The sequence below is a fragment of the Grampus griseus genome (assembly GCF_964374135.1).
Source record: "Grampus griseus genome assembly, chromosome: 1".
In the NCBI taxonomy this organism is placed as follows: Eukaryota; Metazoa; Chordata; class Mammalia; order Artiodactyla; family Delphinidae; genus Grampus; species Grampus griseus.
The window spans coordinates 157,539,432-157,565,822 of NC_139017.1; the positions used below are offsets into that span (position 1 = coordinate 157,539,432).

General features: G+C 37.5%; 1 protein-coding gene across 2 annotated transcripts in view; it reads right to left on the reverse strand.

Moving 5' to 3' along the window:
- Positions 1–381: 381 nt before the first annotated feature.
- Positions 382–26,391, reverse strand: part of S100PBP (S100P binding protein) — a 31,718-nt gene continuing 5,708 nt past the window's right edge. For both annotated transcript variants that reach the window (XM_082673222.1, XM_082673223.1), the window contains 6 exons: positions 25,992–26,108; positions 24,387–25,228; positions 23,650–23,735; positions 22,041–22,144; positions 5,201–5,288; positions 382–2,982 (listed from right to left, as the gene is read on the reverse strand). In XM_082673222.1, coding sequence (XP_082529348.1) covers positions 2,841–2,982; positions 5,201–5,288; positions 22,041–22,144; positions 23,650–23,735; positions 24,387–25,226 — 1,260 coding nt within the window. In that variant the 5' untranslated portion in view covers positions 25,227–25,228; positions 25,992–26,108 and the 3' untranslated portion in view covers positions 382–2,840. The remainder of the gene's footprint in view (positions 2,983–5,200; positions 5,289–22,040; positions 22,145–23,649; positions 23,736–24,386; positions 25,229–25,991; positions 26,109–26,391) is intronic.

Genomic DNA, 26,391 nt, shown 5'->3' on the forward strand with positions numbered 1-26,391 from the left:
GAGAGGCAGAGAGACACGGGGTCAGCCATCAGCCACAGGAAGGAATGCGAGGCAGTGTCTGTGTGATGGGGCTGAGCCATTTTCCCCCTCTGCAAAAACAGCAGCACAGTGATATTTAAGGCTCTCCCTATGTCACGCTCCTGATGTGCACTATATGTAGCTGCTAATCCCAATCAATTTCAACATTTCTTAACTGCTGGAACGCCTTTCTTAACACTGTAATTTACCCTCAAAAGAACAGGGAGCACACACCCTCGCCTCCCCGGTACCACATTCTACTAACTGCCGCCCCTCCCACACCCCACTAACCTACCTGCACAAAGAAGGAAGAAGCCCTCCTTCAGAGCCCGCAATAGACGGCCACGGTACATAAGCCACCGACAAGAACTTTTATTTCTTTGCAATGACATTAAATACAACTGCTACAAGGAGAAATACATGATAAAGAGGAGGCACCAAACTTCACTTTCATAATTGATCCTGACAACAACCAAAGTAAACTGGGGCCTGCATTAGATACAAAACTAAGGTTATTTCAGGCTCTTTATATACAAGTAAACTATGTAAACAGCACATTCCTACTCTGCATTGTCAAGACCCCCGTGGCGAGAATGTCATCACAGATAAAGAAAGCTAGGTAGGCAGTTAAATGCACACAACGCTTATGTAAATAAAACACGGCAAGAATTCTACATGAAAATCAGACTTAGAGGCCAACACTAAATGTGAGATATGTAGCTTTTAAAAACAGATTAAAACTCCAGATTCTACCCACTACCGTCTTTAAGGCGAACATGCCTGATAATGAGTTTTCTTTGGCTTTGTTTTTCTTCTTAAAGAATACCATGTTAACCGCTAGGGAACAGTTCTCTCCTCCCCCAGTCCAACAGATTTAATTAAGCTGCTAAAGCTTGAAAAACAGAATTATCTGAGCAAAGAGGAAATGTGATTGTCACATTTTCTCGTTAACCCATCACTCATTTGATTTGGCAAAGGCGATGCTCCCATTACACATCAGTCTTAAACCCTCCTGTACCAGGGAGGCAGGAACATGAGTCTTAGACTTTTGCCTAAGCAAAAGGCTGTCCCTTTACTCCTTGGCTATCTGTGGGGAACAAGACAGCTGCAATGCTAATTATTCCAGCAACAATTAATTCTAACTATGCTATAGTTCCAAAGGTGGATGTTTGTCCCACTCCATCATACTAATTTACGGAAACCTGGAGAAGTGACTGATATAGGAAATGCCAACTGAAATAACAGATTTTGACTCTTGCCTTTGAACAGAACTTCTCCTTTGCATTTTGGTCCCAGACTCTAAACCAGATGTCGAAGGAAAAGAGAATCCTTGACTGGATAGAAATAGTTAACACTTAGGGATATCCATCTAAGTTTACTGGTAACTATGACCAAGTTTCTCCCAAATCAGTTTCTAAAGCAGGGTAGGATGTTTAAGATGGGTTACTTGCATACAAAGATGGGGCTGATGGAACAACAAAACCAGACAGAGGCAATGAGCCCAGTATCACAGGCTGTGTGCTATAGCAACTAGGTACAACCGTCACACAGAGTGAACAACAGCACAAATGCCAGACTGCATCTCCCAATAGATGTCTAGAGCTGTCTGTAAAGAGAATAACAAACTACTAAGACATCCATTAAGATAGCTGCATATAGCATTACCCTTAAGATCCGGTAATGCTTTGTGCACAGGCTTAATCAAAACTATTTTAGATTCACTTTAGTAGTTTTGTAAAACTGTACATCAGAGGTTTGACCAAGTAAGGAGATCCTGGATCAAAAGGCACCTCTTATTAACTAATAATGGAGACAAAAGACAGCTTCTCCAAAGTCTCTCCCACAGGATGGAAGCTCACTAACACGTCAACTCATACTTGAACTGGAGTTCAGCAGATGAAACTGAAGACCAACTGACACCTCTCAATAGCACTGCTTTCTGGCCTGTCCTAGAGTCAAGACTCTGGGTGGGTGGCTCTTCAATAAAAAGCACAGTAAGGCTGTTCTTAAGAGGCATATCTATGTCTAACAGGATACAGGAATATGCCAGTAGAGCCCTAAGTTCACTGGGGAAAAAAGAAGGAATATCCTTGAAGAAAGGCAGAGAAGGCAGACAGTCACAAGATCACAAATCAACAGGGGTTGTTAGTCACCAGTCTTCTGTTAGAGTTAAGATGTACAAAATTTGTAAACACTATTGTGCAAAATAAATTTAATGAAGAATGAAAAAAAAAAGCCAAAAAATAAAGGCAGCTAGTAGGTACAAAAAGAAGAAAAGATTTACACTTCTAATTTGTCCTTTCAACTACTTCAGATGTCCTGGATTACCAACTTTAAAATACTGACAGGTATTCGGAGATTCAAATAAAAAAGGTAAGAGGCGTTGTTAAAAGTGACTTGTATCCATTTATAAGTCATCAGCAATAATTAACACTGGCTTGCAGCCTGATAAAGAATCTCTTCCTCATAGGAGATTAAAAGATGATTTCTTTTGGGCACCAGAAGTAGACTTCACCTCTGCATAGAGGTGGGTGTTTTGCTTGATCCTGGGTGTTTTGACTTAATGCCGGCTTTCAGGCGGCAGCCACCTTCAATTTAAATTAAAAAATTAAAACTATTATCAACTCAACACTGCTTAAATGCATACACACACATAAACAGGAAGGACCTTATACAAAAAATTTCAAGTCAGCAATGGGCATTTCCAAAAGGTGACGAGTTCTTTAAATTAAAATGTTGTGAAAAATAAATTTCAAAATCTACAAAGCACAAAACAGCAGAAGATGAGACGCTGCTCTGGACAGGACCCTGGATAGGGACCTTCACTGCTGATGGGAGGAGACAAATGGACTATACGGGAAATCTGGTAGACGCTGGAACCGATGGTGGCTTCGCATGTTCTGGTCAACCCACTGAGTCAGACTGTATCTTTGCAGAGACTTCTGTCGGAACCGGGCGTAGTTTCTATCAGCAGAGAGGGAAAATAAAAAGAGGACAGATGAGGGTTTCAGCTGGAATGGTTATTTGTATACAAAAAAGGCCAAGAAAACTATTTAAAGAATACTGTTACTTTTGGAAATTGGATATTCATTTTGTATTTCGATTCTCATAATTTTAGAAATTTTATATTATTTTCCTTATATGAAAGTCACACTATAAGTTCTATTTCCTTCCAATTTCCAAAGCCACCTAATTCCCATACAGGTATTATGGTGATATGGTCCATATACATGAATGTTCTAAGAAAACCCAATGTATAATGTATAATAATGTTTAAGCAGGAAAAACCCATTTTCTCCCTCTGGAAACATTTAGAACAGGATCTATATTTTATTGCTTGCATCAGACCTGTACCTCCAACAGGACTTCACTGTCTGACACAGCTCAAGGTTGCTCAGGACACAGCAGTTAAAATTAGAATAAAATTCCCAGAGAAGGTAAGCATCACGTGAGAATCACACTGCAAGTTTAGAAACTGAACAGACTCAAAGTTTCTTGAGAGCCTCCTTTAGTTGTGTACTGGGCTGGGGTTCTGAGCAGGACCCTCTGAGATAATTTCACCCCATTCTCAACTCCAGCTTGTCCTAATAACCACCTGGGAAGCTTTAATGTAAAGATATAGATTCTTGGCCCCTCTCTCCACCCTTAGACTTAATAACTTAGAATCCCTTGAGTCAAGCCCTGGACATCTGTATTTTTAGACATCTCCATAGGTGATTATGGGGAATAGCCCAGGTTGAAAATAATTTTAACAGTACTTGGTACTTATCTAGCCCTATATGCAAATACTTGCTGAATTCTTTAAACATCTCACACCATTTAATCCTGATGACAATCCTACCAGAAAAGTACTCTCATTAACTCCTTATACAGGATAGGAAACTAAGCCTCAGGTAAAATAACTTCCCCAAGGTCGTAGAGTGGAGTAAGTAGAAGAGCCTGGATTTGAATTCACATCTGACTGCAGAATTTAATAACTATTACACAACACTGCCTTTCCGAGTACTGCTGTCATTTTGGCAACTATAAAGAAAACACTAAGTTTAAAGGCCCTGATGTGGGAGTACGTCTGACATACTTGAAAAATAGCAAGGAGAGACTTCCCTGGTGGCGCAGTGGTTAAGAATCCACCTGCCAATGCAGGGGACACCGGTTCGATCCCTGGTCCAGGAAGATCCCACATGCTGCAGAGCAACTAAGCCTGTGTACCACAACTATTGAGCCTGCGCTCTAGAGCCCGTGAGCCACAACTACTGAAGCCCGTGCGCCTAGAGCCTGTGCACCATGACAAGAGAAGCCACCGCAATGAGAAGCCCAAGCACCGCAATGAAGAGTAGCCCCCGCTCGCTGCAACTAGAGAAAGCCCGCGCACAGCAACGAAGACCCAATGCAGCCAAAAATAAATAAATAAATAAACTAAACAGTATGAAAAACAGAAATAGCAAGGAATCCAGTGTGACTAGAGCAGAGTGAGCAAAGTGAATAGTAGAGGAGATGAGGGTGGTGAGCTAACCAAGTCAGCCTAGACCAAAACATATAGGCACTTGTGATCATGGAGATGGGAAGCCACTGGAAAACTCTGTGCAAAGAAGAGAGAATCTGACTTATGCTTTAAAAGAATTTCTCTGGCTGCTTGAGTTGAGAACAGTAGACAGGCAAGGGCAGAAGTAGGGAGACCATTTAGGAGACTTGCAACAATCCAAGTGAAAATGATTGAGAAATGATCAGGTTTTGGATATATTATACGTAGAGCTTATAGAATTTGCTAATGCACTGACTATGGAGTAAGAGAGAAAGGAATCACAGATGACTCCAAGGTCTCTGAATAATTGGATCAAGTAACTGAATAAATCTGTAAAACCACACTACATCAAGAAACCAGAAGATTTCAGGACTAGAAAGGCTCTTTGACATCAATTAGTCCAATATCTTAATTTTACTGTTGTGAGGACCAGAGAAATGAAGTGATTTGATCAAAATCACATAGCTAGTTAAAAAGTGCAAAGCCAGTATTAGATCCCAGGTTTCCTGAATTTCAGTCCAATTCTTATTCTATTATACTATATCACTTCTTTTTCTACCTCTGGAATTAAACAATAATTACAGCCCTACCAAAGCCCTACCACATTTCTCCTGTAGCAAAATTCTACCCTTTTCTTCCTTCTTCTAAACACCCACTCACCGCCTGGTGAGGTCCGAAGGATGCTGCCATTTTGGGTTCTGCATGTGATGAACTTGACCCATCAAGGCACACAGCTCCCCCAAGGTACCTGTGATACAGAGAGATCAGTGGTTAGGAAGCAGCTCAGTGAACTACCGTGTCAGCCTAGGTCAAAACATGTACTTTCAGGGAAGGAGAAAACAGGCACTGGTCCTAATACTATCTATTTATGATTATCACAAGCAGTCAGCACAGAAACTATAAGCCAGAGAAGAGAGCTTGCTCTTGGATGATATGATGATGAAGCAGCAGCAATAATGACAGCCACCATTCATTCATTCAACATTAATTTATTAGCTCCTATAATGTGTGAGAAACTTTACTGGGTCCTAGAATATGGTACAGACAAGACACTGGACCTGCCCAATGAAGTTTATACAGAAGACGGGCAAAAACTTTGCAAAACTGGGCAAAAACCAGTTTCCAAAAACTTTGATATGTAGTGACAGGAGAAATACATGCTGCTATGAGTACAGAGACTGGGGAGTGGGGGTTAGAGAAAGTCCCCTCCAGGGGAAGTAAATTATAAGCAGGGATCTAAAGGATGTATAGACGTTAGTGGGAGGGGTGGGAGGTAGGGATATCCAGTAGAAATAGCTAATATAAAGGCCCAGAGACACAAGACAGCAAAATACATTCAAGAAACAAGAGAAGTTGAGAATAGAAGGCGGGTAGGGGCTTTTTGCTTAGCAAGAAAAATAACTGGAGGCAATTTCTCAAACACCTGGGAGCCAGGCAAGGTGCTAGGCACTATACATGTTATCTTACTAATTCTGAAAAAAATATCTTGTAGGGAGATAGATTTTTTTTTTTTTTTTTTTTTTTGCGGTACACGGGCCTCTCACTGTTGTGGCCTCTCCCGCTGCGGAGCACAGGCTCCGGACGCGCAGGCTCAGCGGCCATGGCTCATGGGCCCAGCCGCTCCGCGGCATGTGGGATCTTCCCAGACCAGGGCACGAACCCGTGTCCCCTGCATCGGCTCTCAACCACTGCGCCACCAGGGAAGCCCGGGAGATAGATTTTTATTAAAATCATTTTAGAGATGGGAAACTATGGCTCAGGGAGGTGAACTTGCCTTAAATGATTATTAAACTGGACTAAAAACTGGCTCTTTTTAGATTCCATGCTTTTGCCACTATTTGATAATGCTTATTTTGCACTTAAGGGCTGAGAATTCGGCTGAAGCTCACAAAGCCCAAAATTATGGTTAGAGAGAATAATTCCCCTAGACCAGTGGCTCTCAAATTTTAACATGCATCATAATCAGCTGCAAATATGAAACAGGTTGCTGGGCCTCAACCCCAGTTTCTGATTCTGTAGGTCTGGAGTGGGACATGGGAATTTGCTTTTGTAACAAACGCCCAAGTGATGCTACTGCTGCTGCTGGTCTGGGAACCACATTTTGAAAACCTCTGCCCTAGACAGTGGAGACCCTTCTTTCAGCTGGTTTACATACTTCTCATTATCGTATCTACCCTGCTCTCAGGAACCAAGAGCTGTCAAACTAGGCGACAGACCATCTTTTCATGTTCTGGTAGAAGATATTTACTTAACTTTTAGGACCAGTATAATTTATTTGAAGCCTCAAGAAGCCCAACTCTGTAGAAAAAGTATATACTTTGGAGTTTAGGCAGACTTGAGTTAAAATTCCAATCCAGCCACTAACTAGCTCTGTAACCCTGGGTAAATCATTCCTCTTATCTATGAAATGTGGACAATAATAATATTTTGCTTGAACTTAAATATTAGGGATATAGTACATAAAAGACCTAGCATATCTTCTGGCACTCAGGCAGTGTGCAGTAAGTGGTAGCTATTATTATTATGGTGTTACAGCCTCGGGACTATGTTAGTTTGCAAAGACTCTTCAAAGCCTGTGACAATCAATCACCTATTTATAAGGAAAAAATGCTTATTAAGTGGATCAGTCTACATATAAACTATGACATGCTTTATAACACTCAGCAGAAATTCTCTAACCATAATGAGATGATACTTTTCAGCAAAAATTTATAGATTCATTACATTAAATGTTTCTATGCAGTTAAAATAAAAAAGCACAACCAAGGGTAAAAGAAGACAACTGACAAAATGAAAAATGTACCTGAAACGTATTTGCAAGGGTTTACTGTCCTTATTCTGCAAAGATAAGTCTCCTCATCAAACAAAACAAAAGAGGTCAAGGACATGAATAGGTAATTCTCAAAACTAATACAAGTAATCAATAAATGTAATGAAAAGATGCTCAATCTCACTAATATGGAAATAAAACATATTATCTCACTTCTTGAAAAGGAAATACAAATCAGAAATGGGTTTTCCTGGGCTTCCCTGGTGGTGCAGTAGTTGAAAGTCCGCCTGCCGATGCAGGGGACACGGGTTCGTGCCTTGGTGCGGGAAGATCCCACATGCCGCGGAGCGGCTGGGCCCGTGAGCCATGGCCGCTGAGCCTGCGCGTCCGGAGCCTGTGCTCCGCAGCGGGAGAGGCCACAACAGTGAGAGGCCCGCGTACCACCAAAAAAAAAAAAAAGAAAGAAATGAGTTTTCCCTTTAAGAGAGAAGTAGCTTTTGATTAGAAAATCCCTTGCCTGTTTGATTTGTTAAGCTAAAATCAAAGGTCTCTACTCAAATTGCTTTTCCTTTACCATACTTTCATATCACTAGCATCCCCCTCCCTCTAGCCCCCACAAAAAGGACATTTCAATGGTGAGAAATCAGCTTTCCAAGAATTTCAAGATACATTTTTCTTGCCAAAGCATCACCAAAGGAGGGCTGGCAAGATATGGAAAGTCTGGTGTCCAGTCTCAAATGGGACAAGATTATCTGTAGACCATGTCCTTCAGCTTACTCATCTCTTACCACGTAGACTCTATAAAACTGTCCTGACGATGGAGACTAAAGATATACCTATAAACCTCCTACAAAGAAACCTATTCACTTTAAACTAAAAGAAGAAAAAGACTGATCAATTAGGCCCAATGAGGCTTCAAGTATTCAACTGCTAGGCGTCATAATCTAGCAGCAGCAACTTACATACAGCATTTACCATGTATCAGGCAGTATCCTATGTGCTTTACATATATTAACATATTTATTCCTTACAATAATCCTATGAGGTATTTCCCCCAATTTACAGATGAAGAGGCACAGAGAAGTAATTGGTCCAAGGTTACACAGCTAGTGACAGAGTCCAAATTCCAATAACAGAATACCATCATAGGGTTGAGTTTCCTGAAAAATTTTCTAGGACTGACATTTCACTGTGGGGATTAGAAAGCAAGAATCACATTGCAATATGTCTTGTATATCCAGTTGGTACCTCAGCACAGCGCTGAGTAAACAAAGGCTCAATAACTATTGTCTCGGCTTATGTACCAAGAAATGTTAGTTTTCATTAGCACTAAGAACTTAACTGATGTACCAGGGTAACCTTTATTATTAATAAGGGTTAATGATCTAGAGATAATGGGAGCTAATATTTATCAAGCATTTATTATGTGCCAGGCACTTTGCTAACTGCTTTCCATGTATCTTATCACTTAATCCTAACAACCACATGAGGCAAATACCATTATCTCCATTTTATTCATGAATAAACTGAAGCTTAGAAAAGATACTCATCTATCATCTAGTAAATGGGAAAGCCAGGATTCAAACCCATGTGGGGCTATTAATCCAAAAACCTTATTTCAGCTCATAGCTTCAATCTCTTCTTCCTCCAAATTTAGAGATGCTAACAAGAATAGAAACATTTAAATTTTCTCTTTTCATAGTTTCCAACAGATGGGCTTTCTTGGACCAACAATCAGTACGATGGGTTTATTTTAAGTTGTGGCTAAAAGGTGGTGAAGACTGTCCTTTGTTTTGTGGCTAAGAATGAAATTCATCTAAGAATGAAATTAGGAGGAAAAAACCTCAACATTTCAGAGATGAGATCAGCGGTTCACCGAAACAATCTATAAATATGCAGCTGTTATAAAGGAGGAGTAATAATAATGCTGAATGCTTGCTATGCCAATGGCCCTTCTGACAGGTCTTATACATCACCATACTTTGTACCACATGACCAAGAACAGAGACTCTCTCTGCTGGCTAATGACCTAAGATCTGGCCTGGCACCAACAGGTCATTAAGTGAATCAATCAGATACTCTCCCTTGGAATGTGAATGTGAGCTTTAATAATGAGAACAAGAGAGGGAACAGCACACAGAGGTAGGGCTCTAGGAGAGGACAGACACTTGAGATAGCTAATAGAGAGCAGCAGAAGCACTAGTCATAGAGATAGATAAGATTAGAAGTACCAGAATCACTAACTCAGCAGGGAAAACCTATTGAAAAGGAAACAAAGGCATCCATTTCTGAAGGGGCCTGGCTCTATGGTTGATTCTTTTTATTATGAGGCCAAGCTATGTAGCTGAGCCTCTAATCTTCATCTTTTCCTGTAAATCCTTAAACTCAGTTACTTAAAGGCAATCACAATGTCTTTAGTCAATGCAATCAAAAAACTACCTAATACAGGGGAGGGAATGAAGAGGGAAGGAAAGAAAAAAAAATGTGCTACAGGGGTATAGGCTATTGCTTTTACAAAAAGATTAATAGAATAGGAATAGGGAATTCCCTGGCTGCCCAGTGGTTAGGTCTCCATGCTCTCACTGCTGATGGGCCGGGTTCAATATCTGGTCGGGGAACTAAGATCCCACATCCCACAAGTCGCATAGTGTGGTCAAAAAAAAAGGAAAAAAAGATTAAGTAGAAAGCCAGAATGCAAACATCCAGGCCAACAAAAGTGTGATGATCTAGTACAAATCTTGACTGATTTTTTCCATGCATACAAGGCAAAAAACAAAAGAAAGAAACAGGAATTATTATATAACTCATTTCTGCAGTGTTGTATTGTACAGGGGATATTGAACAATGTATGAATGTTCTCAACAGTAATGGCAAATGTAGAAACAGAATTTACATAATCACTGCTGCTTATGGTCTTCAGTAAAAATCAAAGCAGACTTCCACTTCTAATCATAATGAATGGGCATACCTCCACTGTAAGCAACTAGAGACTGGGCAAAATGTATGAAACAACTATATTCAGACTGCTCAGAACTGTAATCCCTAAGGGAAAGGAAACAATTGAGGTGAGACTCAAAACTTCTTATGAGTCTATGAGTTTATAATTTTTCAAAATAAAAAGTTTTTTTTTAATGAAGGCAAAACAAATATAAAATAAGTAAACAAAAGCAGAGAGGCTTCACAACAGCAGACCTGCACTATAAGACAGTAAAAGGAGTTCATCAGGAAAAAAGAAAATATGAGATGGAAAGGAATCAAGAGCACTGGAAATGGTAAATATGTGAGTAAATACAAAAGCCCTTTTCTCATTTAAAAAGTGTCTTTAAAAGATAACTGTTTAAAGTAAAAGCAATAATCAGGGACTGCCCTGGTGTTCCAGTGGGTAAGGTTCCGTGCCCCCAATGCAGGGGGCCCGGGTTCGATCCCTGGTCAGGGAACTAGATCCCACGTGTATGCCGCAACTAAGAGTCTACATGCTGCAACTAAGAGTCTGCATGCCGCAGTGAAGATCCCACGTGCCACAACTAAGACCTGGAGCAGCCAAAATCAATAAATAAATATTTTAAGAAAACAAAAAAATAAAGTAAAAGCAATAATGTATTGAAGAGTTTATAATATATGTATAAAAACAGTAACAAAAAATGGAGATTTGTAAGGGTACTATTGTTAGGGCCTTACAGTATATGTTAAGTGGTATATTATTTGAAGGTAGACTGATTAAAGTTAAAGATCTGTATTGTAAACTATAGAGCAACAGTTCTCAAAGTATGTCCCAGGATCTGTGGGAGTCCTCAACACCCTTCTGAGGCTTCACAAGATCAAAATTATTTTCATAACAGCACTAAGATGTTATTTGTTTTTACTACTTGCAATCTCTCAAAAGTGTACTGGGGAGTTTTCAAGAGGCTACACAACATGATATGGAATGCAGATTCACATATGAGAATCTGGTAGTTTTCTATTAAGCTAGATGTTAAAAAAAATCTGCAAAAATGTAAATCAATGCATTCTTCTCCCTAAACTTTTGGTTTTGTTTTGAAAATTATAGTTATTTTTAATAAAAACATTGTTAACATGCAATGAATTATCTTAAAATATATTAATAAATATTTTAACAATTTACCAGTTATAACTTTTAATATGGTTGCATATAGATAGATACAATGCAAACAAACAAAAACATTTTGGGGTCCTCAATTTTTAAGAGTATGAATGATCTGGAAGAGTGTAAACAAGTCCTGAGACCAGAAACTGTGAGAACTACTACCCTAGAACAACCACTGAAAATAAAACAAAGAGGTATAGGTAATAAGTCAAGCATGGAGATAAAACAGAATACTAAAAAAATACTCAAAAAAAAAAAAAACCAGGAAAAGATGAAAGAAGAAACAACGAACATATAGACAAATAGAAAACAAGTAGTAAGATGGTAGATTTAAATCCAACCGATAATTACATTAAATGTGACTGGACTAACACTTGAATTAAAAGACAGATTGTGAGACCAGGGGGAAACAAGACTCAACTATATGCTGTCTACAAGACATCCACTTTAAACATATAGATAGTTTAAAAGTAAAAGGATGAAAAAAACATATCATGCAAACACTAGTCAAAAGAAAGCTTGAATGGCTATTTAAATCAGACAAATTAAACTCTAAAACAAGGAATATTACTAAGAGTAAAAAGAGACAGTTCATAATGATAAAGGGGTCAATTCTTCACGAGGACATAGTATTGCTAAATGTATATGCATCTAATGGCAGCGTTTCAAAATACATGAGGCAAAAATGACAGAACTGAAAGGAGGAACAAAAACATCCACAACTAGGGTTGAAGATATGAACTCTTCTTTTAATGAGAAAATCTGTAAAGATATAGAATTGATAACTACCATCAACCAACAAAACCTTATTGAAATTTATAGAACACTCTACCAACATCAGAATATACATTTTCAAGTACACATGGACCATTCACCAAGATAGACCATATGCTGGCCTATAAAGTAAGCCCCAGTATATTTAAAAGGATTGAAATCACACCAAGTATAACCACAACAGAATTAAACTAGAAATTAATAATAGGAAGATAGCTGAAAACTCCTAAATATTTGGAAATTAAGCAACACACTTCTAAATAACCCACAGGTCAAACAAGAAATCACAAGGGAAATTAGAAATTGCTTTGAACCAAATGAAAATGAAAACACATCAAATTTGTGACATGCACCTAAGTAGCACTTAAAGGGAAACTTGAGACTTAGAAAGGTCTCAAATCAATGACATAAGTTTCCACATTAAAAATCTAGAGAGGGGCTTCCCTGGTGGCGCCGTGGTTGAGAGTCCGCCTGCCGATGCAGGGGACGTGGGTTCGTGCCCAGGTCCGGGAGGATCCCACATGCCACGGAGCGGCTGTGCCTGTGAGCCATGGCTGCTGAGCCTGCATGTCTGGAACCTGTGCTCTGCAACAGGAGAGGCCACAACAGTGAGAGGCCCGCATACCACGAAAAAAAAAAAAATCTAGAGAACAAGAACAAATTAAAGCCAAAGTAAATGGAAAAGAAATAATAAAGAGAAGAAAAGAAAATAGCCAACAACATAGAAATATGAAACTAAAAACTTACTTTGGGGAAAAAATTAGTAAAATTGATAAACCTTTAACTAGATTTGTTTAAGAAAAAAAAGACAAATTACCAATATTAGAAATGAAACAGTGAACATCACTACAGATCTTACAGTAATTAAAGGAATAATAAGGAAATTTTTAATGAATAATTTTATGCCAATAAATTCATCAACTTAGATAAAATGGACAAATTCCTTGTAAGACACAAATTACCAAGATAAAGAAATTCTGAAAAGCCCGGTATCTATTACATCTGTAGTTACAAACCTTGCCAAAAAGAAAACTCTAGGCTTTATTGGTAAATTCTACCAAACATTTAAAGGAAGAAACAATACCAATCCTGCACAAACTGAGAAACTGAGGAGAAAACAACTCCCAACTAAATTTATGAAGCCAGCATCACCATGATACTTAAACCAGAGGAAGACAGTACATACAAGAAAAATTGAAGACCAATATTCCTCATAAACAAGACATAAAAACCCTTAAAAATACTAGCAAATTGACTAAAGGATAATTCATCAAGACCCAGTGACTTTACCCCAGGAATGCAAAGTTGGCCTAACAGTCAAAAAAAGTAATAAATGTAGTACACTGTGTTACAAAATAAAGGAGAAACACAATATGATCCAAATAAACTTTGTCAAATTCATTTGACAAAGTTCATCATTCATTCATGATAAAAACTCCCACCAAACTACAAATAGAAGGGGAACTTCCTCACCTGATAAAGAGCATCTATGATGAATCTACATCTAATATCATACTTAATGTACTAGAGATCCTAGTCAGTGCTGTAAGGCAAGAAATAAAAAAGGCTTATAGATTGGAAAGGAAGAAATACACTGTCCTTATTTGCAGATAAAGTCATGTTAACAAAGAAACTTCTAAGGGGTCTATTAAAAAGTTACCAAAAGTAATAGAAAAACTTAGCATGGTTGTAGGACACAAGGTCAACATAAAAAATCAACTGTATATCTATATGCTAGCAATGACCAGCTAGAAATTGAAAATTAAAAAGTATCACTTACAATACCATAAAAAAGCATAAGATACTTATGAATTAATTTAACAAAATATGTACAAGACCTGTACAAAAAACTGCTGAGAAATTAAAGACATAAATAAATTGAGAACTATATCCTGTTCATGGACTGGAAGGCTCAATATTGTTATGATATCAACTTTCCCCAAATTGTTCTACAGATTCAACACAATCCCAGTGAAATACCCAACAGGTATTTTTTTTAACAAATTGACAAGATGAAATTGATTTTAAAAAATTATGGAAATCCAAAGGACCAAACAATTTTAAGACTTACTATAAAGTTACAGTAATCAAGACAGTGTAATATTGACATAAGAAAATACACATATATTAATGGAACAGAATAGAGAAGTCAGAAATAAACACATGGAAAGAATAATTTTTTCAATAAATGGTGTTAGAACACTTAGATATTCATATTAAAAAAAGAGAACCTAACCTTTGCCTTAAAAAAGCCATAAAATAGTATAATCACTTTGGAAAACAGTTTGGAAGTTTCCAATACAGTTAAAAAAACACATACTAAATGACTCAGCAATTTCACTCCTAATTATTTTCCCTAGAGAAATGAACACATGTTCACACAAAAAACCCATATATGAATGTTTATAGATGCTTTATTCATAATAATCAAAAGCTAGAAACAGAAATGTCCATCAACAAATGATTAAACTGTGGTATATTCATACAAGGAAAAATTCAGCAGTGGATGTATAGAACATACATGCAACAACATGGAGTTGTTTCTTGTTGTTTTAAAAAACTACTCCAAGTAAAAGAAACCAAACACAAAAGAGCACATAATGCATGATTCCATTTATATGTAACTCTAGAAAAGACAAATCTAATCTATAATGACCAAAAAGAAATCAGTGCTTTCCTAGAGCTGAAGTGGAGGCAGGGACAGATTGACTGGGATGGAACACAAGGGAAATTTTTAGGGTGGTGGGAATGTTCTATCAAGCTTGATTGCTGTGATGATCTCACAAGTGCATAGTTCTGTCAAAACTCACCAAGTACACTTAAAATGGGTACATTTTATTGCATGTAAAACATACCACATTAAAGTTGATTTAAAAAAAGAAAAAAAGTTAATGCATACTTCCAGATAAATATAACAGGTTGACTGCATGAGTTTATCTCTTCTTGCTCCTAACATCCCTCACTAAATTGGAAAAGAAAGGTCTCAAATGAATGATCTTAGCAACCGTCTACAGAAACTAGAAAAAGAAGAGCAAATGAAACTCTGAGTAAGCAGAAAAAGGGAAGTAATAAATATCAGAATGGGGGCTTCCCTGGTGGCACAGTGGTTGGGAGTCCGCCTGCTGATGCAGGGGACACAGGTTCGTGCCCCCACCCGGGAATATCCCACATGACGTGGAGCAGCTAGGCCCGTGAGCCATGGCCGCTGAGCCTGCGCGTCCGGAGCCTGTGCTCCACAACGGGAGAGGCCACAGTGGTGAGAGGCCCACGTACCACACACACAAAAATATATCAGAATGGAAATTAATGAAACAGAAAAACAGAGAAAAATCAATGAAAAAGCTGTTTTTTTAAAAAAGAAAAATAATAATGTTGATAAAGTTTTAGCCAGACTGATTGGAAGAGAGAAAACACAAATGACCAATACTAAAAATGGGAAAGATGGTATCACTAGATACTATATAAAAGGTTAATAACAGAGTATTATTAACCTTAATGCCAATAAATTTAATAACTTAGATGAAATAAACAAATTCCTTGAAAGACTACCAAAGCTCACCCAAAAAGAGATACCAGTTCTTCTATTATACAAATTCTTCCAAAAAATTGAAGAGGTGGAAATACTTCCCAATTCACTCTGTGAGGCCACCATTACTCTGCTACCAAGACGACACAAAGAAATTACAAGAAAAGTACAGACCATATCCCTTATGAAGATAGATTCATAACAAAATTTTAGCAAATCAACCCAACACTATTAGTACAAGGATAATACTTTAAGACCAAGTGCAGAATGCTTAAGACCAGGAATGCAAGATTGGTTTAATACTGGAAAATCAAATAATACAATTCTCTAACATTATATGATTATCTCAGTAGATGCAGAGAAAGTATTTAATAAAACCCAATACCTGTTTCTAATAAAAATGTACAAATATCAACTGAATTTCCATATACTAGCAACAATCTTGGTAAAGATGGGAGTAACTGGAATTCATACACTGCTGGTGGGTATATAAAATGGTACCACTTTGGAAAACAGTTTGGTAGGTTCTCAAAAAGTTAAACATACCTACTGTATGACCCAGTCATTTGAAAGCATATCCATACAAAGATTTGTACATGAATGTTTATAACAGCTTTATTTAAATAGCCAAAAATTGGAAACAATCCAAATGCCCATCATTAGATGAATGGATAAACAAATTGTGGTATATCTATATAATGGAATACTACTCAGCAATAAAAAGGAATAAACTACCAAGAAAATGATTAACTGCAAAATAATTATGTTTTAAGAAAGAAGCCAGGCTCAAAAAAGAGTATACAGTGACAGCAGCTCAGCAGTTGCCTGGGGAGTGGAGGGAGCAAGGAAAGGCAGGATGAAGGAATCACAAAAGGGCACGAAGAAATTTTGGGGTGTTACAGTATGTTTTTCTTGATTGCAGTGATAGTTTCATGGGTGTTTACATATGTCAAAATTCAACAAACTGTATACTTTAAGTTTGTGCAGTTTATTGTATTTCAATTAAAACTCAAGAGAGAAAAAATATCTTGAGAGAGGTAAGAAATTCATAAAATAAGAACATAAAAAAAAGAACAAAACAGGAAAGAATTCTTAGAAGTCATAAATGTGAATGTAAAAATAAAGAAGTTAGTAAGAATAGAAAATATCCCAGAAAATAGAATAAAGAGACAGAGACAGAAAAGGGAAAGAAAAAGTAAGAGACATAGAAGATCAATCCTTGGAAGTTCAATATCTAACTATTAGGAATTTCTTAAAGTGAGAGTAGATTATACAGAGAAGAAACAATTATCAAAGAAATATAAGAAATTCTCAGAACTGAGAAATATATATCCAAATTAAAAAGGCCCACTGAGGACCTCCTGGTGGTGCAGTGGTTAAGAATCCCTCTGCCAATGCAGGGGACACGGGTTCCAGCCCTGGTCTGGGACGATCCCACATGCTGCAGAGCAACTAAGCCCGTGCGCCACAACTACTGAGCCTGTGCTCTAGAGCCTGTGTGCCACAACTACTGAAGCCCGCGAGCCTAGAGCCCATGCTCTGCAACAAGAGAAGCCACCGCAGTGAGAAGCCCGCGCACCACAACGAAGAGTAGCCCCCACTCACCACAACTAGAGAAAGCCCGCACACAGCAATGAAGACCCAATGCAGCCAAAAATAAATTAAATAAATAAATTTATTTTTCAAAAAAAAGTAGAATGGTGATTACCAGGGGCTTTGGGGGAGTGGCAGGGGAAGGCTAGTTATTTTTTAACGGGTATAGAGTTTGAGATTTGCAAGATAAAAAAGTTCTAGAGATCTGTTTCACAACAATGTGAATAAACTTAACACTACTAAACTATACACTTAAAAATGGTTAAGATGGTAAATTTTATGTTACTTTTTTTTACCACAATTAAAAAAAAAAGACTAACGGGTCATGTCAGAAAACACATGAGCCCGCTTGAAGGATTTCTCATTGGTCAAAACTGGGACAAATTGAGCATCAAAAAGAATACTGACTATAATTGATTAGAAGACATTGATTTTTTTTAATTCATGAGATAATAGTGATACTAAAAAAAAAATTGAAATCTTCATACAAGTATGCTAGCTAGTACTTGTAGAAGAAACGATATATTTAGAAAACAAACATTTTCTATGCAACTCTGTGTAGTAGCTGATTCCAGCAGAGATCACCAATGAATGCTCAAACCATTAGGTGAACAATTGTTGTGGAACAGGATATTCAAATGGTACCAAGGAATCACCCCACAGATGACTTACTAATTACAAAGGGGAAAATGTACCTTAGAATGGAAAGATATGGCAGTTAACACTTTAACAAAGTGATCAAACTTAGCATCACTATTAGTAGAACAATCTGTCATTAGGTGGTGCCTCCTTATCTGATATGGGATGAACACACAATGGTACCTATGAATTATTCCAGCTTATTTTAAAGGCTTAGTCTGAATCTAATCCCTCCTCTAGACCCAACTTCCAGTTTACAGGAAATATAGGGGATGGAGAACAAGTTAAACAACGCCACGAGGAAACAATCAGACGCAATTCAGAAGGTGGGACAAACTACAAACCAAGTGACCTAGATTAAGAGAGACTAAAGAGACAATAACTAAACACATGAACCTTGATTAGATCTTGTTTGAACAATTTACAAGAAGACATTTTTGGGAAAACAGGGGAAACTGGAATATGGACTAGATATTAGATAATTTTAAGAAATTATGATTAAATATAAATTGCCAAGAAACATGTGAAAAATGTTTAACCTCATTAATTATTTAAAAAAATGTTAAAATTTACCTGTCAAATTGGTGACAAAAATTAATACAATTTTTTTGGGCAGGACAATCTGGTAACGTGTAATGAAAGTTTTAAAAATGTTTATATACTCTACCCAGCAATTCCACTTCTAGGCATTCATCCTATAGAAATAAGAGTTGTACATAAACATTTATGAACCAGAATGTTCACTGCAGCATTACTAATGAAAATGGACATAAGCTAATTATCAAGATGGAATAATAAATGATACTTCATAATCATTAAAAAATCTTAATTTGAGATATTTAACATGGAAAGGTCCCTAATACATTAAGTAAATGGAAGAGAGTAGTTATATTTTGGGATCTTAGAGGGCAGAACTAGGAACTACCATTGGAAATTATAAGGAAGCACAGTTTGGCTCAATGTAAGGACTAATTTTCTAACAATTAGAATTTTCTGAAAAGAATCTAAAAAAGAATGAACATATGTGTATGTATAAGTGAATCACTTTGCTGTACACCTGAAACTAATACAACATTGTAAATCAACTATACTGTAATTTAAAAAAAAAAAAAGAATTTTCTAAGCAATGAATGGCCTGCTTCATGAGGTGATGAGTTCTGCACTATTAGACTCTAAGCAAAGGCTGAAGGGTCACTTGGCAAAGATAATACAGAACAGATTTATATGTTAGGAGATTAAGGAGATCTTAATGGTCCTTTCCTACTCTAAGAATTTATAATCCCATATAAAGTTATCCATTAGCTGGGATGTCAGAAAGGAAGTGGTTGGTATTTCTTTATAAATGCTATTAAAGACCCATGTGGCACTAAACTAAAAAGAGATTATACCTATATTACAATAATAGAGTTGAAGAATGATTTACATTATTCTATTCTGTTATCAATAATATATACATTATTGATAAAGTAAAAGAAGATGATTGATTAACCTAATGGAGAGGATTCAAACTGAATTGATAGGAACTAATTTTGAACCTGCCCCCTATTAATTTCTCTGTGTCTAATAAGGAACCTGAAGTGAAATAGTGAAATAGCACTAAACATCTCAAAGAAGAAGGGCAGGAGACGCTCTGCTCCTTCTTTTTGCTTCTAGCTGCCCAGTAATTCATACATAAAGAGAGGAGAGAAAGAATATGCCCACACCCCCCCTGCAATATGGTTTATAAAATCTTTAAATGTTGGATGTATGACTATTAGGCAGTGGAAAGTGACACAGCATTTAGTATCACATTCGGTTCCTGAAAGGCAGAAGCAAGCACTGGAGGCCTATGAAGGTTTTAGAGTAACTGGTAATGTTGAAAATTCTTAGATGTAAAAAAGAAATCCCCCAAAAGATGCACTTAAAAAACCAACCAACCAAACAAACAAAAACCAACCTTTTATTATGGAAAATTTCAAATATACACAAAAGTAGAGAATAGTATAATAAGCCTCCCCCCCCCATCACTCAGCTTCATTTATCAACATTTTTGTAAGGCTGTTTTCTCTAATCTTTCAGGTTGAGTTTTTTCATTTTGTTTTGTTTTTAGATTTAAAAGCAAACACCTGACATCACACTATTTTTACCTATAAAAACTTCAGTATGAGAAGATACACTTCCTTGCTAATAATACTAAATATTTAATAAATGTTAGTTGCTATGGCTAGGTACTGTTCTATGCATTATACTACTACTTTCACGTATAATTTTTCCATAAACTAAGCCTCATTGTTATCTCCATTTTATAAATGAGAAAACTGAGTTTTTACTGGCTCAAGGTCACAAAGCCAGTAAGCAGTGGTGCAAGGATATGAACCCAGAAGTTAACTCTAGCCCAGACTTTGTTTTCCCGACCACTAAAGCAAGCTGACTTTTCTCTATTCTAGTTATTCTAGCCGTTCCTTATGGCATATAGATTGTTGTGATAAAGTGGAAGAGGGACTGCTGAATGAGGAAGAGACTGGAAAAGATGCAATAATATGAGCAGCTGCTCACTGCTCTTCTTGTGAAATTTTCTTTTCTAAATGCCCCAAATGAGAAAGAAAAATGTGATTGGATATCATCATTGTCAACTGCCTAGGATACAAAAGAAAGTAAGTCACCTCATAGAGGGAAAGCAATGATCAAGTCTCTTCCACAGAGGTTGAATATAGACGAAATTCTTTTAATTTGCCCCTCTAGTGACAGCGGGGGGTGGGAGTGGGGATGTCTCTAGTTCCACAAGTCCTTGAGTTCAAGCAAAGTGATCTCACACGTAAGGCCAAGTAATCAGTATGAGCAGTATTTGACTGCTTAATGAAATCTCTGGGTAAAAAATAAAAGGACCCCGGAATATAAAATTCTTCTGGCTGATGTCTCAGAGTTCTAAACCTTTCACTCACAGCCTTATAAAAAGAAAAAAAAACTACTAAGTAATTCAAGATTTGTCAAAGAAAGGGGAGTTCTCCTTTGATCTTCAGCCAAAAATTCTTCTAAAACCCTCCCTACTGATTTACAATAGATCTTAGAGTAACTGAACTACATCATCTTCTCTGTGGAGCCTACCAAGGGCATCCTCCTTCCCCATCTTCCGCTCTGCCCAAGCACAAACAGAAGGGCTCCTTCCCTGCTCCTACTGCATTTTATACATAATTCTACTAGAGCACTAATCAATACTGCAGTGTAATTATCTTTTCCTCTCTGGATTATCAATTCCCAGAGGTCTGAGACCCTATCTTAGTCTTTACATTTCCAATCCCTAATCTTCAAACTGAGCACCACTGAAAGTACTCAAGAAAGGTGTGCTGAATGAATAGAGAAAAAAGCTAAAGATGATAGAATATGGAGTGATCTTTATAAGAAGGAACTGTTTTACCAGTATTTTCTAATATCTACACCTTCAGTACAGTTCACAAGCTTCACTTTAGGAATTTCCCCATCAGCCAATAGTTTAGGATGAATGAATGAAAACATGGACTATAGTCTCTTGAGGGCTGGAGAAAGAATTCAGCCGTTTTGGTTTGCAACAGCTTTTAATGAACTAGGGAGAACTCAGACTGAAGGATCTGGAAGATAGTCAAAGCCTTTCAAGAGCTTTTATTCAGATGCCAAGATGCAAGATGGTATTTGAAATGCCTGCTTTTTACATTTAAATGCTGAAGGCAACAGGGAAAATAATTCCAAATAAAAAACCAATGATTACCAAGCAGTGCCTGGTCGTCCACTACTAATTTTTATTTTTTATTATTTTTTTCTACTAATTTTTAGACCAAAAAATCCGAAGCAAAAAAATCCCTAGCAAAAAAGGTCTGGTTACAGCCCTCAGCCATGGGGGAGACACTTTTCATGTACTGGTATGAGTCTCCTTGGACCCCTCTCTAATACTGGTTAGCCAAACCACTTTGAGGATTATCTGGTTAGGCAATCCCTTGAAGTAAAAATCTTTGGAAAAGAAGTTATCTTTCTCACCAATTTACAAAAATTCAAGACAATCTCTCAGTTTAAGCTATATTACACTGGAAAAAAAAAAGTCTCATCACATTTTTTATATGCCATTCTTTGATTACTGTGTTACCTTGGTTAGAGTCCACTGGGTCTTCTATATGAGCAATGACATTCCTGAGATAACTCTGCTTCTGCTTTTCTAGATCTGATGGTGAAAACGTCGGAATATTAGTCCTTGAACAAAGCAAACCAGGAGGAAAAACAATCAGTTAGAACCATGAATATAGTGCTTTGTACAGAGAAGACATATACAGCTGATGGATTAGAACAACTAACTCTCAAAACACTCTCTAAGATCCAATGACAAAAGACAGTGTTAGTCACGTAATATGAAGCTGCAACCAAGTATGGAGTTGAGAGAAAAAAAATAGATATAACCTCCTGTTAACAAGGCATAGGGACTTCCTTGGTGGTGCAGTGGTTAAGAATCTGCTTGCCAGTGCAGGGGACAGGGGTTTAAGCCCTGGTCTGGGAAGATCCCGCATGCCGCAGTGCAACTAAGACCGTGCGCCACAACTACTGAGCCCGCGTGCCACAACTACTGAAGCCCGCGCGCCTAGAGCCCGAGCTCCGCAACAAGAGAAGTCACCCCAATGAGAAGCCCATGCACCGCAACAATGAATAGCCCCCACTCGCTACAACTAGAGAAATCCCGCGCACGGCAACGAAGACCCAACGCAGCCAAAAATAAATAATTAATTAATTAAAAAACCAAAACAAGGCATAGCAAAGCAAAGACTGCCTACTCCATAGAGACAGAAAGCATTTGTTGAGTAATTCAAGGTTAGTCAGGAAATAGTTAACTTCATAGAGCCACAGAAAAACTGAATAAGATAAAGACCAAAAAGAACCAGCTGGATCTGGCAATTAAAACATTGGTGACCTTGGCAAGAACAATTTCTGGCCCTCACTCATGCTGATTACACTGTACTAAGGAGTCTGTGGATGAGATAGTGAGTTTATTACTGCTCCAAGTAGCCTTAATTTCCACTGTATACAATTCACAAAGTTCCTTCAAGTCACCAAAGCAAAACAAGAAAAAAACCCCAGAAAACTGGGATTAGGGGTGGTAGGAATAAATTTAGTATCTGTGTAATCAAAAATTTTAAAAGAATCTCGTTGTAAGGAAGCCAATCTGAGTCAACCTAAAAAAACAGCTTTGCTAATTGAAAAGGCCCATGTAGAGATACTGCCATCTCCTGGCAACAAGAGAACAGATTGAAAAGGTGACCCAGATCTGCAAACTCTATAAAATTTTCTCCCCAAGGACAGTTATATGCAAGTTGGGAGAGATGGCTAAATGATTTTCTACATAGTTATATCTTAACATTTTTGTAAAAATTATTCTAACTTCCTATATCTGTGACCAAGTTTCTCCACACGCAGGGAAAGAAATCTTACATTTATACAGTGCTTTCATTAATATGTCTTTTTTTCTCTTCAAAATAACCCTGTGAGGCAGCAGGGAAGGCATCATTAGCCTCATTTTATTGACAAAGAAACCAAGGTCAGAGAATATTTGACTTGTTCAAGGTCACACAGTCATTGGTAGTCCCAGAACTTCAAGTATGCTTACTTCTGGTGCAGGGCTTTTTCCCCACACTAAGGAGAAACTCAGGAGAGGAAGAAAGCAAATGAAGAGAACCAACAGAAACCAGAATACTTCACTATACCATTACCTTGTTTTGGTTTGCAGAACAGGAATGACTTTGCCTAGTCTTTTTTCATGGACCTTCAGCTTCCCAGAATCCTTGTCAAGAACATCCTGCGTTTTTTCAGAGCAGAAAGAATGAAGAAGCAAAGATGGCCCTTAGTTATAACAAAACATCATTTATGGAAATATTCTTGAACTAATGGCTACATAGGCATACTCGTGAACCCTAGTGTGTACTGGGCACTAAGGGAGGTGCTTTAAATGAGATAATGACAGTACTCTCAAGAAAAAAAAAAAAAAAACCCTAAGCGGTATGGACTGTTACACCCATTTGACAGATAGGGAATCAGGCTCAAAGAGGTTAGGTAAATTGTCCAAGATTTCAGCTCTTCAGTGGCTGACTCAGAGCTGTTTTATCTAATATATACAGCGTGGCAACCAAAGATTGAGGCTTAGGCTGAAACCCAAAGAAAGGAGAAATAATAAAATCATCATCATCTTAGTCTATTCAGTAAATGGTTAATTTAGTACTATGTACCAGTTACTGTTAATAAATTATTTAATTAATCTTTACTATAAAGTATCATTTACTCCAATTTATAGGTAAGAAATTGTGAGGAAACAGAGAAGCTAAATAATTTGCCCAGGGTCACAGTGCTAGTCAGGATTCAAACCCCAATTTATTTGAATACAAAGCTCTGCTATACAGCTTCTGAATGAAAATAATTTCATTCTGCTCTTCACCTTGAAAAATATACTTACTTTGTTTGATGAACTGGAAACAACCGGAAACCTCATTTCAAAACTTGATTTATGTGATCCATTTCTCCAGGCTGACCCTGTATTAGGAGTTTCTGAATGGTCCAAGATCTGAGAGAATACAGGTGTAGGTTTCTTACTGTCAGACATATTTTTATCAGAGACAGTTTGTTGAAAGTTACTGTTTGAAAAAGGGAGTGGGGACCCATCATAGGCAGAGTTACTGAGGCTGATCCCTTCAGATTCTGTGCAAATTGTGCTCTCATTTAGGCTAAGACCATCTTCTCTCATCTCTTCTCCAAGGGAGGAGGGTTTTTCAGTAACTTTGGATGTATCAGTCTTGTCCTTATCAAGTACAACATTACAAACTGTTGGATCAAATGGTGCAACTGTAACTTTTATAAGATTCTTTTCTAGTGCAAAGCGTCTGTTCAATGGTTTAGGAGGAGTTGGTCCATGACCAACTGATGTATTTAGTTGAGGTAGTTTGAAGAGGCTAGTGGTCTCAGCTTCTGGTCCCAAGCTGTACAATGAATTTTTCTCTTGGGGAGTATCAAGTGGAATTTGACTCCCTTTCCCTCCCTTCTCAACATTCCTGCTGTCATGGTTAGGCAAGCCTCCTCCCCAAGAAAAGTGCTCATTTGACAGGTCATCATCCTTCAAGAGTTCCTGAATCTCTTCCTCCGTGAAACTGAAATGGCCATCATCTTCCCCATCGGACAGCTCCAGCAAGGAGTCATCCAATCCGTCCTCATCCAAGGAATCCCAAGAAAATGGGGCATTGTCTTTAGGCAAAAGAGAGGTACCAGAAGACTGTTCAGAGGGCACTAGTGAGCACGGCATATCTGGAGAAATAAAAGGCAGTTTCGCTGAGGAACAGGAAATACCCTTATATCAATTCCAATCTGCTCTAGAGAGTGGTGGTGTCTTAGTATTTCAAATTCTTTGCACTATGACTTGTAACATGAGAAAGTTTTAAGATATTTAAGCTTACCAGAATCATGGAAATATATATCAGAACAATGAGATACTTTTTTTCCTATCAAAATGGCAAAAATTAAGATGACACAGTAATCTAGTTTGGTGAGAATGTGAGAAACAAGGATCCTCACACACTATCAGTGACAGTGTAAGTCAGTACAATATTTTGTGGAGAGAAATTTGGCAACAGCATTTGACCCAGCAATTTCACTTCTGGAAATTTATCTTGCAGAAGTACCTGTACAAAGGCACACAGATACATTTACAAAGATGTTCAAAGCAGCATTATTCAAAACATCCAAGTATTGGAAACAACCTGAATGTCCATCACCAGAACTGTTCAGTAAAATCATGGTACACTCATGTTATAGAATACTTTACAATTATTTAAAAACACAATGAAGTGGATCTGTATATACTTTACAATTATTTAAAAACACAATGAAGTGGATCTGTATATACTATCATGGAATAATATCTATAACATACAAACAAAATAAATATGTATGTAAAATGTTTGGATTTTCACAGTTTACACTTTTTAGAAAGCAAACATGTATTACTTCTGAAAATGAAAAACAAAAAAAACTTTAAGCATACAATAAGATAAAGAATTGTGTTTCATACTGTGTGGAGCTGCTGGTGTGATCTCTGCCTTTGCCACGAGACCAAATGGAAAAAGGGTTCAGCTCCTGCTAGCTGTTCTTTTCAGGAGACTTGTCAAAATGATTGACTCCCACCTTCCTGCAGGCACAAAGAAAATTAGAGGATCTTCTCATCACTTTCAACTCTGCTAATTACAAAGTCAACTGCATTATGCTTTAAGGTGCTCCATCTATTAATTTTGATCTTGATTTTTTTTAAATACCACGAAGTTGGATTTCGAGTCAAGAACATCAAAGAAAAACCTTTAGAGGAAAAATTATGCAACTAAGGAACTAATTTTCCTCCTCCCAACAATACTTTCTTAAGAATATCATTTGCTCTAGTAAGATGAGTACTGTCTTGAGTCCAAAGACCTGGGTTG